The 18,242-nt window shown below is 43.7% G+C and overlaps 1 protein-coding gene across 1 annotated transcript in view; it reads left to right on the top strand.

The window, feature by feature from the left end:
- The window catches only part of sorcs3.L (sortilin-related VPS10 domain containing receptor 3 L homeolog), a 147,789-nt gene that overhangs the window by 74,244 nt on the left and 55,303 nt on the right, over window positions 1-18,242 (top strand). The window contains exons 5-6 of the mRNA XM_041570087.1: window positions 362-435; window positions 13,063-13,127. Of these exons, the coding sequence (XP_041426021.1) occupies window positions 362-435; window positions 13,063-13,127 (139 nt within the window). The remainder of the gene's footprint in view (window positions 1-361; window positions 436-13,062; window positions 13,128-18,242) is intronic.

Genomic DNA, 18,242 nt, shown 5'->3' with positions numbered 1-18,242 from the left:
ACCCCCTTTCCCTTCTCTCCTTCTGTCTCTCATCCCCTCTCCTTTCCTTTTCTCTCCCAACTGTTTGGCCTTACTCTCCCCCATCCTCCCTCTTCTCTCCCCTTCTATATTTCTCCTTTCCCCCATTTGTCCCTCTACTCCCTAACCCCCTTTCCCTTCTGTCTCTCATTCCCTCCCCTCTCCTTTTCTCCCTCAACTGTTTTACCTTACCCTCCCTCTTCTTTCTGCCCCTATATTTCTCATCTTCTTTTCATTTTGCTGTTGACCTGACAATGCTGCACCCATTTTGCCCCTTTGCTACTTACTACACTTACTACTTACTACACTCTTGCTCACAAATTCTTTTCCTTTCTTATTTCAGCTTTATAGCTCAATGGATTTTGGAAGGAGGTGGAACCTGATGCATGAGAGGATCACACCAAACAGATTTTACTGGTAAGTCTTTGTTTAACCTTCCTACATTAATACTCTTACTATTTAATTATACAGTACATAAGTATTGATGAGTACATATGGATTGGGTAGAGATAGTAGTGGTTGGATATGAGGAATGCCAATGAATTAAACAGCCTAGTTAGCGCTGGCCTATAGAGTGCAGCACTTGAAAATCTATAGCAGAATCTGTGATGGAAGAGTATGTGGCAGTAATTGTGTTTAACACTAGAGAGGGTTGAACTTGATGGGCAGTCGGCACTGTCTGCGGGTTCTGTAGCACCGGTTCCTGTACCTGAGAGTTAATGTAACTGAGAGGGAACAATCAGCCAAGCGGAATCATGTGAGGACTTTGCTCTTATCTCCTGACGCCCCTCAGCGCCGCTCCCCTCTCTCCTCTCTTGTACTTTAGTTTGTGAGGATAAAAGTATCACCGGAGTGTGAAATCGATTTCCCAGAAAAGTAAATTCTCTTTTGATCGTGTGAGAGGTGAAAGGAAGAAACCAGTCTTTCCTTAATGCTCGGGAACCCACGGCCCAATGTATCCACGTTGTAAAGTCGGGCTTGTTTTAATGAAGTGTAGGGTAGCGCATGGGGGTCTTGTAAATTACCTGCTTCACTAACACTAGTCCTGGGACTGTGATTAGTCTGTCTGTGGCTACACTCATATCTACAGTAGCTTGGGAAAGCCAAGTACTATGGATGTGGGGCTACCCTATAAACTGACAGTTTGTGGCCCTAGGGTAACACTAATAAACATACAGTAGCTTTGGAAAACTGAGTGCAATGGGAATATGGACTCTACACATCGTACACAGTTTGTATTATTCTTCTACTCTGGATACAAGTCCCATTAGAAGAGGGTCAAGCTAGTAGTCATGGTCAGTAGGTATGAGTGGGAAGAGGTGGTCCTTCATTCAGGTAGGGATGTTGTTCTTGATGGGGAGGGTGCAAGGGGGTGCCAGGAGCCTGAGGCAGGAGACCTCTCAAAGATGAAGCTTCAGAAGGCAAAACTTGGAACATTGGGCATATAGGTTAGGACTCTAGACATCTTATACAGTTTGTATTATTCTTCTCCTCTGTAGAGACATCCATTAGAAGAGGTCCTAGCTAGTAGGCATGGTCTGTAGGTATGAGTTGGAAGAGGTTCTCACTTATACTCATAAATAGGGATGTTTTTGGAGAAAGGAGGATTCTATAAGCTTCAGTAGAAAAGTGGCATTCCTTATGTAGTAAAGGCCTCATTGGGTCTGGGTGGGAGGCAGAGGGTCTCACAAAGATAATGAATTGGAAGGCCAAGATTGGAACATCTTTGAGTAAGTTGGGTGGGATGAACCCTGCAAATCCCAATATCTCTTTCTCTGGACCTGGATAGGCTGGGGAAATACAGAACCATAAGAAATAATGGATAAAAACAGAAATTTGGGTAACATCAAGGCTGCGGCCTGAGGAGAATAAACACCAGTATCTTCTCATTTCAGTTTTTAGTTCCACTCGGCCGCTCCAATAAAAGGCAACAATAATATGTGAATATGACTTATGATACATCTATATATTTGTGCCCCTTTCTCCTAGTTACATTTCCCATTACAGGGACATTTCCTTTATACACAATTTATAGATTTTATGCCAACGGGTATGATATGTGCCAGTAATAAGCGCCGATCGTTACAGGGAGGTGACTGGCTCTTGGCTCCCCCTGCCCCGACGCTCCTTATGTTGTTTCTGTCTTTTCCAAATCTTTATTGGTTTACTAATGTCGCAATCCAATACGCCAGCTGGCAGTGCCCTCCTTACGCTCGCCTGGAACATGGAGCTTTTGTGCCCACAGGTAGGGGCAGAGATGTTGTAAACTGCAACTCCCAACTGCTTTCTCATGACTAGGGATGTACCAGATTAAATCTTCATCTTTTTAATACAATTATAAAGTACTGTTGTCCCTATTATATATAACAAAACTAAAAAAGATCCTACATTGGCACATCAATGCTGTAAAGCCTATCTAACAAGCTGGGCTGACTCTCTTTTTATCATTGACACTGACATTCTATAACTGAAAGTCTAATTCTGGCCTCATGGTGACAGTTCTTTTAGCGTCTCAGTGTGTTTGTGGGGGGGGGAGCTGATGTATTAATTTGACACCATATTTATATCCCATGGTGCCTGAGGCTAAAGAGGCGGGGTCAGGGTGTATCTGGGTATATTGTGGGTGTGGCTTCAATCCTAGGGATGTCAGTCCTGGGAGACTAACGTCTTTGTGTGATTCCCAGCAAATTGGTTTTACTTTCCCTTTCTGCGCGGTTGCCACCATTGCGTATTTTGTGTTAATTAAAGCCGCCAATGTATGAAGCTTTTATACATAATTTAGATTCCTGTATAGAAAGATCATTCCATTACTCAGAGCTGAGGATTCCGACTGATGTAAGTGTGGGTGTCAGACGGCTTATAGATTGTCTCTTACCCGGGCCGTGGCGCTTTCATTATCCTCCATCTACTGATCCATTATTATTCTGAATTACCGGCAAATAAAACCTCCCACTCCCCTAAAACACAGGTAGAAGAGTAAATATTTGGTCGCTATCCCTGATTTCTTTAATGCTAGAGGAGAGAATATTTTTTTACTGCAATAAAAAGATGTAAATCAACAGACATGATTCAACGTAAAGGCAGATGCTGAAGCGCGGCGTGAGCGAATATTTTATGGTAATGGCGAAATAATAAAAAGTTTTACATTCTTCATCAAAGTGTGAGAGGAACGAGGGGAGGGGAACGCAATATTCATATGGCACTTAATGGAAATATTGAGCGCTTTAGTCATTATTTTATTTCATGTTGTACAATGTAGATATTTGGATATTGTTTCTGCAGACCATCACCCCTACATCTTCACCCCTTAATCATAAGTCCTTTACCCCTTAACCATCAGCTCTGAACCCTCATCCGTTCATCCACATTCCTCAACCAGAAATCCTTAACCATCAGTTCTCAAGCTTCAACTCTCAGCCCTTTACTCTTCATCCCTCAATCATGAGTCATTTATTCCTCAACCACCAGCTCTCATCTCTCAATCAACATTGTTTAACCATCAGGCCCCATTCCTTAATAATCACTCCTCGTACTAATCATCAGCCCTATACTTCTCAACCACTGTTCCTCATCTCTTAACTAGCATCATTCAACAGCCAGGCCACAACAACAGTTGTTATTCATAATCCCTGAATCATTATTCCTTTACTTTAATTCTACCATCAGTCCCCATCCCTCAACTATCAGTCCTCATCGTCAACAGTCAGCCCTTTATTCTTCATTCTTCAAAAACATCCGATAACCACATAATCATGCCTCAATCAGTAGCCCCTTATTCTCCAGTTCTTATATCTCAACCAGGACAAACACCAATCCTCATTTCAGTCTACAGCGCCTATGCTTCAGCCATTAGTCCTCATCCCTTGATCAAAACCCCTCAACTATCCCTCAGTTGACATTCCTAATCACTAAATCAACATCATAACTCCTAGTCCCCATCACCCAACTATCAGTCTTTACTCCCCTACCATTAATCTCCATTCCTCCAGTATCAACCTTTACTCCTCAACTATAAGTCTTCATCCCTCAACAATCAGTCCTCATGCCTTACCATAAACCCTTTATTTTCTAGTTCTCATATCTCAAACAGCATCCTTCAGTCACCAATCGTCATACCTTAGTCATCAGCATTTTACTTTTCAACCACCATTCGTCATCACTCAACCAACATTCGTCAATCATCAGTCCTCATTACTCAACCAACATTCTACTGCTCTTAACCAACATCCTTCAGCCATTAGTCCTCGTCCGTTGACCAAAACCCCTCTACATTCTTCACCATTAAATCATCAACCCATTGCTGCTTAACTCCTAGTCCCCATCACCCATCTACCAGCCTTTACTCCTCAACTATTAGTCCTCATCCCTCAACAATCATTCCTCATGCCTCAGCATTCAACCCTTTACTGCTCTTTCTTCAGTAAACAACCCATAACCATAAGTAATTATGCCTCAACCAGTAGACCTTTATTCCCTAGTTCTCATATCTCAATCAGCATCCTTCAACTACCAATCTTCAGAACTCTTTTTTTACTTTTCAACCACCAGTCGTCATCACTCAACCAACAGTCTTCAATCATCAGTCCTCATTAATCAACAATCAGTCTACATCTCAATACTCAACCATCATTCTACAGCTCTTTACCAACATCCTTCAGCCATTTGAAACGAGCACTGTGCACACCAAGGAGGGAGAAGTTTAGACTTAAATGTCGCTTAAAAAGTCATAGACATGATATAAATGAACCATCGCTTAACACGTTTCGTGGCTGTCCAGCCACTTTCTCAAAAGCACACTGGTTCAGACAAAGCTCAGGTATAAATCACAGGAGGCTAGACGCCTACCTTTCCGAAACACAAAGGAGGGTGTCTCCTTCAAAACATCAGTTAAAAGGGGGTCCTATAAGAGTGTACCCCAATGTTTCTGGATAATACGTTTAATGTTAAACGACTGATTTGAATATGTGGTGCTAAATCGTACCTTAGAATTATTGCATGTGCACTGACCATCACCCTGCCTGGCTATTCTCCTAGGGGCACCCTTTCCATCAACACTATTATCCTCTTGTTCTAGGCCCATCTCATTGGTCACAGGGGGATTATATTTAATGTGGTGTTTATGCTCCAAAAGGCTATCCCTATCACAGACCACATAGGGATACCCCTATCACAGCAAAGGCTTTTTTAATAACCAGGGTTTCAAATCCTCGTTCAACAAACCTATCCCATAACTCCATTGACTCCTTCATAAAGTCATCCCACGTTGAGCATAGAGTCTTTAGACATATAAACTGTCCAGTCGAGATGCCTCGTATACAAAGAGTGGGATGTCCACTTGTGGCATGTAACAAGGTATTTCTTGTAATGGGCATATGAAACAGGCTAGTTTGTACTTTGTCTTCTACTGAAAGGAAGGCTATACCCAAAAACGGAATCCCCGAGATATTAAACTCATAAAGTAAACGAAATCCCCTCCACTGCACTATTACAAACACTGATGAAAGCTTTAAATGAGTACAGATCTCCATCCCGAATTCCTATACAATCGTCGATGTAGCGATAAAATTGTACAATGTTAGACCTAAATGGGTTTGAATCACCAAAAATGTGGTGCCGCTCCTACCAATTCATGAAGAGGTTGGCATAGGTAGAGGCAAAGGATGCCCCCATCGCAGAACCACATTTTTGGAGATAAAACCCACCATTAACATAGAAGTAATTGGTGTGTAACAAAAATTCTACAGGTTGTAAACTTTTTGGGAAATGTTGTTCTTTGTCCAACCAATATGTAATTGCCTGTAAGCCCAAATTATTCTGTATAGAGGAAAATAGGGCATTGACGTCCATGGTAAACCACTTATAAGTCTGTTTCCAATGTATGTCTTTGAATTTATTGATACACATTGTCGAGCCCCTCAAATATGTTGGTAATTTGACAACCAATGGAATCAAAAGTTTATTGACATAATGGGGTAGACCCTCATTCAAGACACCTATACCTGCCACAATCAGACGGCTCTTAACATCCTCCCATGATTTATGCATCTTTGGGAGGATATGGAAAATTGGAATCACCGGAGAAGTATTATACAAGTAATCATGCTCCGCCTTATTAATTCTCCCATTATCTCAGGCTTGGCATTACTCATCACTAAATCACATCACCCCTTTGCTCCTTAACTCCTATACCCCATCACCCAACAATCAGCCTTTACTCCTCTACCATAAGATCCAATTCCTTCAGTATCAGCCTTTACTCTTCAACCATTTGTCCTCACCCCTCAACAATCAGTCCTCGTGCCTCACTCATAAGCTCTTTTCTGCTCATTCGTCAATAAACATACCATAACCATACATAATGGCCTCGGTCAGTAGCCCCTTATTCTCCAATTCTCATATCTCAACCAGCATCCTTCAGCCACCAATCCTTATACCTCAGTCATCATCCTTTTACTTTTCAACCACCAATCATCATCACTCAACCAACATTATTCAATCATCAGTCCTCATTGCTCAACCATCAGTCTACAGCTCTTATTAGCCAACATTCTACAGCCATTAGTCTTCATCCGTTGACCAAAACCCTTTAACCATCTGTTCTTTTCCCTCAGTCTACATTACTCATCACAAACTCATCATCCCTTTACTCCTTAAACATGAGTCCCCATCAACCAACTATCAGCCATTACTCCTTAAATATTGGTCCTCATTTCTAGCCAGAGCACTATACTCATATGTTTATATGTTCTTCCCAATAGTTTTATGATGTTTCATAGGGTCCCAGAGGATATCAATGTTCAGTTTCCAGATGACAACATGGCCACCAACAGTCACACGACAGCTCACACTCCAGTTTCACACAGTGCGTTGATATGATGTTCAGTAATTGAATAGAAGGATATGAGGGCCCCATGCAGGGCTGGAGATATAATGTGTAGGCAGCACAGCACATGGGAAATATCACTTGTATGATTAATGTTGCCCCCAGAGGGTAGTTACCCAACTAGTAAACCTAATTAGTTTGTAATTAATCATGATAAATGCACTTTCACTTGCAGAATTCTATTAAAATGCCTGGTACCTCGAGGAATAAACAAAGGTTGGAAACAGCCCGGCAATGAGATTTATTAGTAATTTTTTTTATATATATTCATTAGTGGGGGAAACATATAATTGTGGCCCTAATTGTGCTAATTCTATCCAGGGGGACATATTTTTCCCTGAATTTTTGTCTCATAGAAACAGAAAGAGTTATGTGTATAAGGTGTCGGATCCCTTCTATAAAGCTGGTAATGGCCTGCAGCTTCACTCTCCCATAAACTGCCATTGTTTCTGACAGTTTAGTCTTCCATACAAACTGTACATATGTACTAGGAATGCACTGAATCCAGGATTTGGTTGAGGATTCAACCAGGATTCAGATTCGGGCGAATCCTTCACAAAACAAGGAAGTACATATGCAAATTAGGATTCGGATTTGATTCGGTATTTGGCCAAATCTTTTGTGAATGATTCGGGGATTCGGCTGAATCCAAAATAGTGGATTTGCTGCATCCCTAATATGTACATACACACATTGATACATATACATAAGCTTTCCAGTCGCTGCTATACTACAACTCCCAGCAACCCCTAATAGCCACTGGGATGTGAGGGTTTCATACAGAGAGTTACAGTAGAACCCCCATTTTTTGTTTTTCAAGGGACCAGATAAAAATTGGGTAAAATTGGAGAAAATGTAAAAACGGGGAAATCTATTATATATTAAGTATTGGCGAAACCACCAAAATGGTATAAAATGTAGGAAAACTTAAAATCAGAGGATGGAAGATTGAGGTTTCACTGTACTTGATTCTGAGGCTTTTCTATTGCCCCCTTTGTTCTCTCGTTCTCTATAAGGGTGGTTTCCTCATTTCCTGACAATGCAGGGGTTAATCCTGCCCCTCTAAGTTCTCCGAAAGCAATAAATAGGGGGTGTCACGTTTAATGCTTACAGCTCGTTCCCTTCACTTCCATGTAGATATCAAGGACTCGGGAATTTAATGGCGCCACGTGAATAGGAACTAAATTTGCCAAATATCAGAATATCTACTGTTTGTGTGATTATAAATAAAATAAAATAAGATTTTTCAGTTCTTTCCAACCTCCAAATTTATTTATTTTTTGCCTTTAGAACTCCTTTAACCCTTTCTGCATGGGATATTAATATAAAGACTTCAATGGAACTTAAAAACCACAACGTTAATAAAATGTTTATTTCTAATCAGAATCCTATCCTCCTGCACTTTTTCTTAAAGGACAAATAAAGTGTCTTTCATGAGTGGGGTGTATCATAATTTGTCACTCCCCCCTCCGACTTTAAGGCCAGGCCAACACCACACAGTCACTATTTATTGGGCTGGGGGGGCTCAGTGTACCTAAAATGCCAGGGCCTGTTTTGGATTGGTCCAAGGAGGAGACTTTGGGGGGACCCACACGGTGCAAGACTGACGCTGCCAGAATGAGCGCATTACCGGCTCCGAAAATGCCACTTACAGCTGTAAAAATAACGGATGGGCTTTTGTGGCTGTGCGAATATTAGAACATAATAAAATCTCTCTCGTGTACAACGGCTGCAACTGCCTGTTTTATTCCAGCTGTTAATTGGATTATATACGTTTACTTGTCTTTTAATTATTTCACAGAACACTATTAATATTTCATTCCTCTTGTTGCATTTATTAAGCCAAAACCAACTGCCAACTGCTACTGCCACATCGCCGCCTGTTCTGTATGTGCTGACTGGCAAAGTCATGGGCTCAATGGGGGGGTTGTTACTGCAATGGAGAGGAATCCAGCAGAATGAGAGCTAGCGAGGCTATCAGGGCTGTCTTTAGTTAAGTTGTCGTGTGTCACAAACTTCTGCTATCTTTATTTACTCTACCTTGCTATACTGTCTCCATCTCGTCCTATTGTCTCCATCTTGTCCTACTGTCTCCATCTTGCCCTACTGTCTCCATCTTGTCCTACTGTCTCCATCTTTTCCTACTGTCTCCATCTTGCCCTACGGTCTTCATTTTGTCCTACTGTCTCCATCTCGTCCTACTGTCTCCATCTTGTCCTACTGTCTCCATCTTGCCCTACTGTCTCCATCTTGTCCTACTGTCACCATCTTGCCCTACTGTCTTCATCTTGTCCTACTGTCTACATCTTGTCCTATGGTCTTCATCTTGCCCTACACTCTGCATCTTGTCCTACTGTGACCATCTTGCCCTGCTGTCACCATCTTGCCCTACTGTCTTCATCTTGTCCTACTGTCTACATCTTGTCCTATGGTCTTCATCTTGCCCTACACTCTGTATCTTGTCCTACTGTCACCATCTTGCCCTGCTGTCACCATCTTGCCCTACTGTCTTCATCTTGTCCTACTGTCTACATCTTGTCTTATGGTCTTCATCTTGCCCTACACTCTGCATCTTGTCCTACTGTCACTATCTTGCCCTACTGTCACCATCTTGTTCTACTGTCTCCATCTTGTCCTACTGTCTTCATCTTGTCCTACGTTCTTCATCTTGCCCTATGGTCTCCATCTTGTCCTACTGTCTACATTGTGACCTACGATCTTCATCTTGCCCTACGGTCTGCATCTTGTCCTACTGTCACTATCTTGCCCTACTGTCACCATCTTGTCCTACTGTCTCCATCTTGTCCTACTGTCTTCATCTTGTCCTACGTTCTTCATCTTGCCCTATGGTCTCCATCTTGTCCTACTGTCTACATTGTGACCTACGATCTTCATCTTGCCCTACGGTCTGCATCTTGTCCTACTGTCTCCATCTTGCCCTACTGTCCCCATCTTGCCCAACTGTCTTTATTTGCCATACTGTCTCCAGGTTGTCCTACTGTCTCCATGTTGTCCTTGTGTCTCCATCTTTTCCTACTGTCTTCACCTTGCCCTTTTAGCTACCATACTGTTCTAGTCTTCATGCTGCCCTGCTGTCTTTATCTGGTCATTCTTTCACCATCTTGCCCTACGGTCTACTTCTTGTTCTACTTATTTTACTACAACTACAACCAGAATCCCCATTACACATCATAGTTGCCATGTCAGTACTTTGTGGTTCTTACATAGTAAAGCTTTAATGTGATGCAGAAATACAAGACACGGTATATATATATATATATATATATATATATATATATGTATAATTGTGTGTATCTGTCTGTCACTGTAGGTTTGTTCCTTTGTTTATCACTGTCTGTGTCTTCTCTCCAGTAAAACCAGCTCAACCAATAGAAAGTGAGAGGAGACTGTAGAGATTGGGGTTTGGGGAGATGTAGGGTTACCAGTATGGCAGCTCACAGTTAGTAGTATTTGCCCATATACAGGTATATACAGTGACTCCTCGTGTCCCCAGTAATGATTCCCTTGCAGTTATACACTGAGGTTTAATAGAGTGAGTAAATATTTGCACTATTCAATACACTGACACTGATACTGGAGCCAATTGACTTTATCTCTGTATAAATATTAGTTATTAAATACAAAATACTCTCATTCTTGTCACTCAGTCTCAGTGTTTCTACCCAGACCAGTACATGAGGGATTTGGATGTAGGAGACACAATAAGAACCTTTATCTGGTACCGGGGATCTTGCACTTTATCGTTGATCCGGTGCTGGAGAAGAACAATTCTGTCTGTGCGTCGGGCTGAGGGATTTCGCTTTGTGCTTCTTAAAAATCTATGAATTATGTATTTGTGTTGATTCAAGAAACATTTCCCCAGATGCCGCCCCCGCGGGGCACGAGCCCAAACAAGTGTGAGAGCCAACGTGTTCCACAAAATCCCGGGAGAGGCCCAATTCCTTAGGGCTGGAAAGCTCGGCTGTGTAGAACCTGCCTATGGGCCCAACTGCAGCCTCTGGGGCTGTCACTTCTTCCGATTCACTTGTTTCCTACTGAAATAGCTGCAACTGCAGGGGCTGTTAATGAACTGAAGGGGCAGAGGGGCATTTAATGAGGGGTATTTAATGAGGGATATTTAATGAGCTGTGGGGACAGGAGGCATCTGAGCCAGTAACAGACAAAGTCAGTAGAAGCTCAAGATTTGCAGTTGGTTTGAGTCAGAACCTGCGGTTCCACTGGACTCGGCCTGGACTGCATTTAGGGATCCACTGAAATTCCATCATTACAAGGTGTCCGTCTGTAACTGGGCTGCCAAAGCCTGATTTATGGGCTGAACACCCTCGCTACTTGGTGATATTCCATAGTAAATGGGGGGGGGGGGGCTGACGCAGGTCTATTTGTAACTTATTTCTCTTCCTTCGAGGGAAACGCGTGACGCACTTGGCCCAGACTTTCCCCTCAACTGAAACTGTCATTGTGCATCCAAATACCCACTGTCCTGTTGTGACTCATGAACACAATTAACTCTTCCCAGGGTTGTTGAAATTGACCCTTTTCTTACAAAAGTGCAAACATATTACGTGGGTGTGAAAAGATCAATATTGTTCTACCCTAGGGAGATTTAGGGCTGAAGATTTGCTCGCTGCTGCCTGCACTGCATTTAATGTCCCCTGATGGGAGGCGACATATTTAATCCAACATTATCCAATAAAGGTTCTTTTTTGACAGGTGTCATTTTTATTCATTTTCAAAACAAGGGGGGATAGAGACACGGATGGGGGTGACACAATCCATAAATCCATAAGAAATGCACTTCTAAAGCATTGCTACTTGGGTTACCATCCTTATGTATATCAGAACCACTGGGACCTGCCATTGGATCTTGGGACCATGCACGGCATAATAAATAATAAGCACCTTTTTGGCATGAAATAAAAGTGATCCAACCACAACCCTGACGTTATTAGTGGGGAAAATATCACTTTATATCCTAAAAGGCAAATTGCTGCTCAATCCCGAATATCATGGATGACTTTCCAGTATTTTGTAACCAGGGGACAGGTCCACACCGTGTGCCAAAAAGAACCGACTCCCACTCCACAAGGGGGTTCAGCCATTTTACCCATTTAATTTGTAATGAAATAAATACTTGGTATGATTTTATGTTGGATCAATGGTCCCTAAAAGAGATCAAGAGGCAGTATAATTGGTCAGTGGCTTCTTTTCATTTCCTAATAGAGACACTTCTGTAGAGCCACTAGTGAGCCCCCCAGCATCAGACTGGGGGGCCCAAGGGTCACTTCCCCCCCAGACCTCGCAGCCCAGCCCCAACCTCCTTCTGTGCCCCCAGCCACAATGCATCTCCAGGCCCCCCACCCCCAGGCCTATCTGTTCTCTAGTTGCCGCCACGATTGGGGTAGGGGGAGATCAGGGGCAGCTCAGGGTTAGGGTCTCAGCAGGTTGTGGATCTGGGTGGGCTGGACCCTGGGTTTTGGCCCTGTCCAACCCTGAGCCCACCTGATGGACCCTCGGGAAACAGATAGAAACATTTCGGTAGATACAGCATTTTGGTGGTATTTACTTTAGGGAGCCCGTTTTCAGGTCCTGATGAATAAGTTGAATGTTTAACAGAACAAATTGATCCCAATAATGGATTTTAACCAGCCGTGTTCCTGCATAACATAAAATCCCCCCCATTAACATTCGCCCCATGTAGGCAATTTGTACAATTTCTGCGCTGCTGGTAATTCAATTCAATACAATAGAGTGTCTCTCTCACACTCGTCTCACTGTCTCTCTCACACTCGTCTCACTGTGTCTCCCACTCGTCTCACTGTCTCTCTCACACTCGTCTCACTGTGTCTCACACTCATCTCACTGTCTCTCTCACACTCGTCTCACTGTGCCTCTCTCACACTCGTCTCACTGTGTCTCTCTCACACTCATCTCACTGTCTCTCTCACACTCGTCTCACTGTGCCTCTCTCACACTCATCTCACTGTGTCTCACACTCGTCTCACTGTGTCTCTCTCACACTCATCTCACTGTCTCTCTCACATTCGTCTCACTGTGCCTCTCTCACACTCATCTCACTGTGTCTCACACTCGTCTCACTGTCTCTCTCACACTCGTCTCACCGTGTCTCTCTCATCCCGCAGGTCTGTATCGGGTCTAGATAAAGAGCCGGACTTAGTGCACATGGAGGCCCGTTCTGCTGATGGACGTGAGTATTTATATCAAATACAAATGGCTGAGCTCATTATACCCCAGCACAGCCTGAATCCCCCTCCTACATTTCTGTTTTAAAGGAGAAGGAAAGCTACCGAAGCAGTTCATTTCCAATAGATTAGCCACAATAGTACAAGCTATATCACTATATTTATTCTGTAGAATGCTTTACCATACCTGAGTAAACAGCTCTAGAAGCTCTCTGTTTGTTTAGGATAGCAGCTGCCGTATTAGCTTCTTGTGACATCACTTCCTGCCTGAGTCTCTCCCTGCTCACTCATAGCTCTGGGCTCAGATTACAGGAGGGAGGGGGAGAGGAACAAACTGAGCATGCTCAAGCCCTAGCCCTGGAGGTTTAAGCTGAAAACAGTTAGTCTGATACAGAAGCCCATGAGTACACAATAGAAGGAAAGAAATGTGCTGTTTGTTTTGACAGAGGACTCAGAGCAGCATTACTTTGAGGGGTTACTGGTGTATTTATATAGACTTTTCTGATAAAGCTTACTTACTTTTAGCCTTTCCTTCTCCTTTAATGAAGTGCCATAAGGTGTTTAGGTGACAGCCGACAACCTCAGTAGCCAACGTGCAGGTCCAGAGCCAATTCTGGGGCAGTTCCACTTGTGTCAGTTATAATGTGCTTTACATTAGCCGTACAAACACTGCACATCACAGCACGGCCAGGCTGATACTGAATAGAGAGAATGCTCTAGGCTCGTTTGAGCCCCTTTGGGCATTGAGTGACATGTGCCCCATGTCTCACCCCAACCCCCGCACCTGAAATTACACACACAGACCTGAGGGAACCTCTATCAACCACATTGCACTTTGCTCACAATGACTGTGCCTCTGGTGGGGGTGTGCAAGGTGCACAATTAGTGCTAATTAGTATCTAACAAAGCTTTTCTGCATGGGGTTTGTGGATGAAAGTTTATTACCATTAAGGCACCAGCTATGATAAATGAGACACTTTATAACCCATAACCCAACCATATGCCTGTACCCTACCCCAGGCCTAATTCCTAGGCACAAACCCCTCCCCAATCCCAACCTGTAACCCATGTCTACACCCCGTCTTCTGTATAAACTATGCCCTGTACCTAAACCTTACCCACCACTAAACCCTACCTCATGCTATAACCTGCTCCCCTAATGCCTAAACCTTAGCCCAGGTCTAAATCCTGCACCATACTCTAATTTTACCCCATGCCTAAACCCTACCCAAACCTTAGCCCTAACTCTTGCCTAATTCTGGACAGGTGGTGTCCCTACCAGAAACGCACCCTATTACATGACCCATACATAGAAGGTGTACAGTATTATTGCTATACAGATAGCGAGAATCTCAGCTGCCATAAAGCAGGACAGGACTGCTGCTTACAATGGGGATCAGATAGGATCACTACAGCAACTGGACAGATGTTCTGTTATAATAGCTAGATCAGAATTCTGTTATACAGATAGCTAGAATCTCAGCTGCCATTAAGCAGGACAGGACTGCTGCTTACCAATGGGGATCAGATAGGATCTGTGCAGCCACTGGACAGAATGTTTCTGTTATACAGATAGCTAGAATCTCAGCTGCCATAAAGCAGGACAGGACTGCTGCTTACAATGGGGATCAGATAGGATCTGTGCAGCCACTGGGACAGAATGTTCTGTTATACAGATAGCTAGAATCTCAGCTGCCATAAAGCAGGACAGGACTGCTGCTTACAATGGGGATCAGATAGGATCTGTGCAGCCACTGGGACAGAATGTTCTGTTATACAGATAGCTAGAATCTCAGCTGCCATAAAGCAGGACAGGACTGCTGCTTACAATTGGGGATCAGATAGGATCTGTGAGCCACTGGGACAGATGTTCTTGTTATACAGATTAGCTAGAATCTCAGCTGCCATAAAGCAGGACAGGACTGTGCATTACAATGGGGATCCAGATAGGATCTGTGCAGCCACTGGGACAGAATGTTCTGTTATACAGATAGCTAGAATCTTCAGCTGCCATAATAGCAGGACCAGGACTGTGCTTACAATGGGGGATCAGATAGGATCTGTGCAGCCACTGGGACAGAGGTTCTGTTATACAGGATGAGCTAAGAATACTCAGCTGCCATAAAGCAGGACAGGACTGCTGCTTACAATGGGGATCAGATAGGATCTGTGCAGCCACTGGGACAGAATGTTCTGTTATACAGATAGCTAGAATCTCAGCTGCCATAAAGCAGGACAGGACTGCTGTGATTATTGAAGGAAGGAAGGACACAGCAACCTGATTATTATCACAGTATATTTCACTGATCATGTCCCTTTAAATACGGGTAAATCTCCAGTGGTGTAACACAGTAGCAGCAATATCAGTAGTATTTTATTGGGCAGAATGTGCTGGAGGTCGGCCTCTCACAGACAGACATTCTATTTGTCGGCAGCTAAAAACGTCTAAATTGCGTCTCAGTTCCAGGGTAATTGTGTTGGTCTGATTGCTGAGCGCCGCTGCCCACCTGACATTTAAACATAATGGGATAAGTACCTGGATATAATTTTGTATTCATTGGATGTGAAAACAAGAGGCTGACAGCGGCAGCTCCTGTGCATCTCATTAGACAGATTAGATCGTTAGTGTAATTGCAGAACGCGACGCTCTCCTGAGCTTTACACATACTGATGATACATGAGGTGAGGGGGTAGGGGCAATGCCTGTGTTTGGGGGGTAGATCTTCTTATCTATAGGGGGTTATATTCTAGCAGGTCATGTGACTTGCCCCCTCTTCAGGGAAACATTGGGGGTCACTTAGGATTTCATTTCATTTATATCTGAAAGTCATGGGCTTGGGAAAAGGGGGGTTCCAGACTAGGGTTGCCCCCTCACCCCTATAAAACCAAACACATATGGAATCCACAGGCAGGCCCGGATTTGTGGAAAGGCCATCTAGGCCCGGGCCTAGGGTGGCAGGATTTTAGGGGGGCGGCCTGCTGCCCAACCACACCCACATTGGTTCAAAAACATTGGGATGCGCTGGAGATACAATCATTTTTTAAATTTCCCCATTGACGATGAAAATTTGCACGAATAAAGGGGGGGGGGACAGGGGCAACGAATGGCAATGGGCCTATGGGCGCCCTCTATGTAAATCCGGCCCTGTCCACAGGCTGCAGGGCTAATTAGCTATTCATTTAGCTGCGCATAAATCAGTTCAGTCTGCAGCATGCATCTAAATGAATTGCGCCGAACGCAGGTTGGGATGCAGCATATTGCATTTCACCTGCGTTCAGCGCATACATGCATCTGTGTGAGTACAGCCCCCCTTCAAAATAATTGACTGCGTCTAGTCCTGCGGCTGAACGGAAGAAAGCGCAACGCAGGGGAGCGCAGGCAAAAACGCCCGTAAGAGCCCTTAAAGGGGTGAGGTGGCAACCCTAGTCTGGAACCGCCTTAGAAATAGGATTTCTGGGAAAAAAGCCAATGTCATGAGGCTCTTAATATCAGAGGACCTGGCTGTGGCTGGAGCCCTGTGTGCATGAGGGGCTGCACTGTTGCAGTTGGTCAGGGTGAAACGAAACAAGCGATTTTACCTGCGACAGCATCTGTTCTGGCACGATGAGATGAATCACAGGCGTCACGTTGGATGCCCCAAATCTAAGGTAAGTAATAGGAATTTGGGACATTGTCGCTGTGTGATATGACACAACTGTCAGATGAAGACGCAACTTCCGACATTCCTATTACTTACCTTAGATTCGGCGCATCCAATGTGTGACGCCTGTGATTCATCTCATCGTGCCAGAACAGATGCTGTCGCAGGTAAAATCGCTCGTTTCGTTTCACCCTGACCATCTGCAACAGTGCAGCCCCTCATGCACACAGGGCTCCAGCCACAGGCAGGTCCTCTGATATCAAGAGCCTTTCCCAGAAATCCTATTTCTAAGGCGGTTCCAGACTAGGGTTGCCACCTCACCCCTTTAAGGGCTCTTACAGGCGTTTTTGCCTGCGCTCCCCTGCGTTGCGCTTTCTTCCGTTCAGCCGCAGGACTAGACGCAGTCAATATTACTGGCATTACTGGGGTTACTGCAATGCTCATGACTAATATTTGATGTTGATCTTATCAACATGTCTGGGGTTAAAAGAATGCTTATTCTTTATTTCTTATAGTGATCTTACTGGCATGTCCAAGGTTAATACAGTGGCCATTATCTGTTTCATGCAGTGATCTTACTAGCATGTGTGGGGTTAATGCAGTGCTCATAATGGATTTTCTTCAATAGTATTCCTGGCATGTCTGGGGTTAAAATAATGTGTATAATCTGTTTCCTGCGTTGGTCTTACTGACATGTCTGGGGCTAATGCAATGCTCATTATCCATTATACTGGTATTCCTGGGGTTAATGCAGTGCTCATGATCTGTTTTCTATAGTGACCCTACTGGCATGTGTGGGGTTAAAGTAATGCTCATCAATTAGGTGATCTAACTGGCATGTCAGGGGTTGATACAGGACATAATACAGACTACATCATTTATAAAGTGATCTCTGGGGTTAAAGCAATTTGTATCTATTTCTTGTGCTGATCTTACTGGCCTGTCTGAGTTTAATGCAATGCTGATATTTATTCCTGCTGTGATGTTACTGGCATGCCTGGGGTTAATGCAGTGCTGATTATGTATTTGCTGCATTAATCTTACTGGGTGCTTGGGGTTAATGCAGTGCCCATATTGTTTTTCTATAGTGAGATTACTGGCATGTCTGTGGTTAAGGCAATACTTATCTATTTCTTGCAGTGATGTTAATGGCATGTCTGGGGTTAATGTAATGCTCTTTATCTAATTACTGCAGTGATCTTGCTGGCATGTCTGGGGTTAAAGTAATGCTCATGGTCAGTTTTCAGTGGTGATATTTCTGGCATGTTTGGGGTTACTACAATGTGCATTATATATTTGATTCTGGGGCTTGTCATAACTAATAATGATCAAATCTATCTCTCCATGTCTCACTCACTCACACGCTCTCACTCACACTCACTTAGTCACACTCTCTCACTCACACTCTCATTTACACTCACTCACACTCTCTCACTCACACTCTCTCACTCACACTCACTCAGTCACACTCTCTCACTC

Source organism: Xenopus laevis, chromosome 7L (genome assembly GCF_017654675.1).
Source record: "Xenopus laevis strain J_2021 chromosome 7L, Xenopus_laevis_v10.1, whole genome shotgun sequence".
In the NCBI taxonomy this organism is placed as follows: domain Eukaryota; kingdom Metazoa; phylum Chordata; class Amphibia; order Anura; family Pipidae; genus Xenopus; species Xenopus laevis.
The sequence above is the reverse complement of the archived record's forward strand: the minus strand, read 5'-3'. Positions and strand labels throughout refer to the sequence as shown.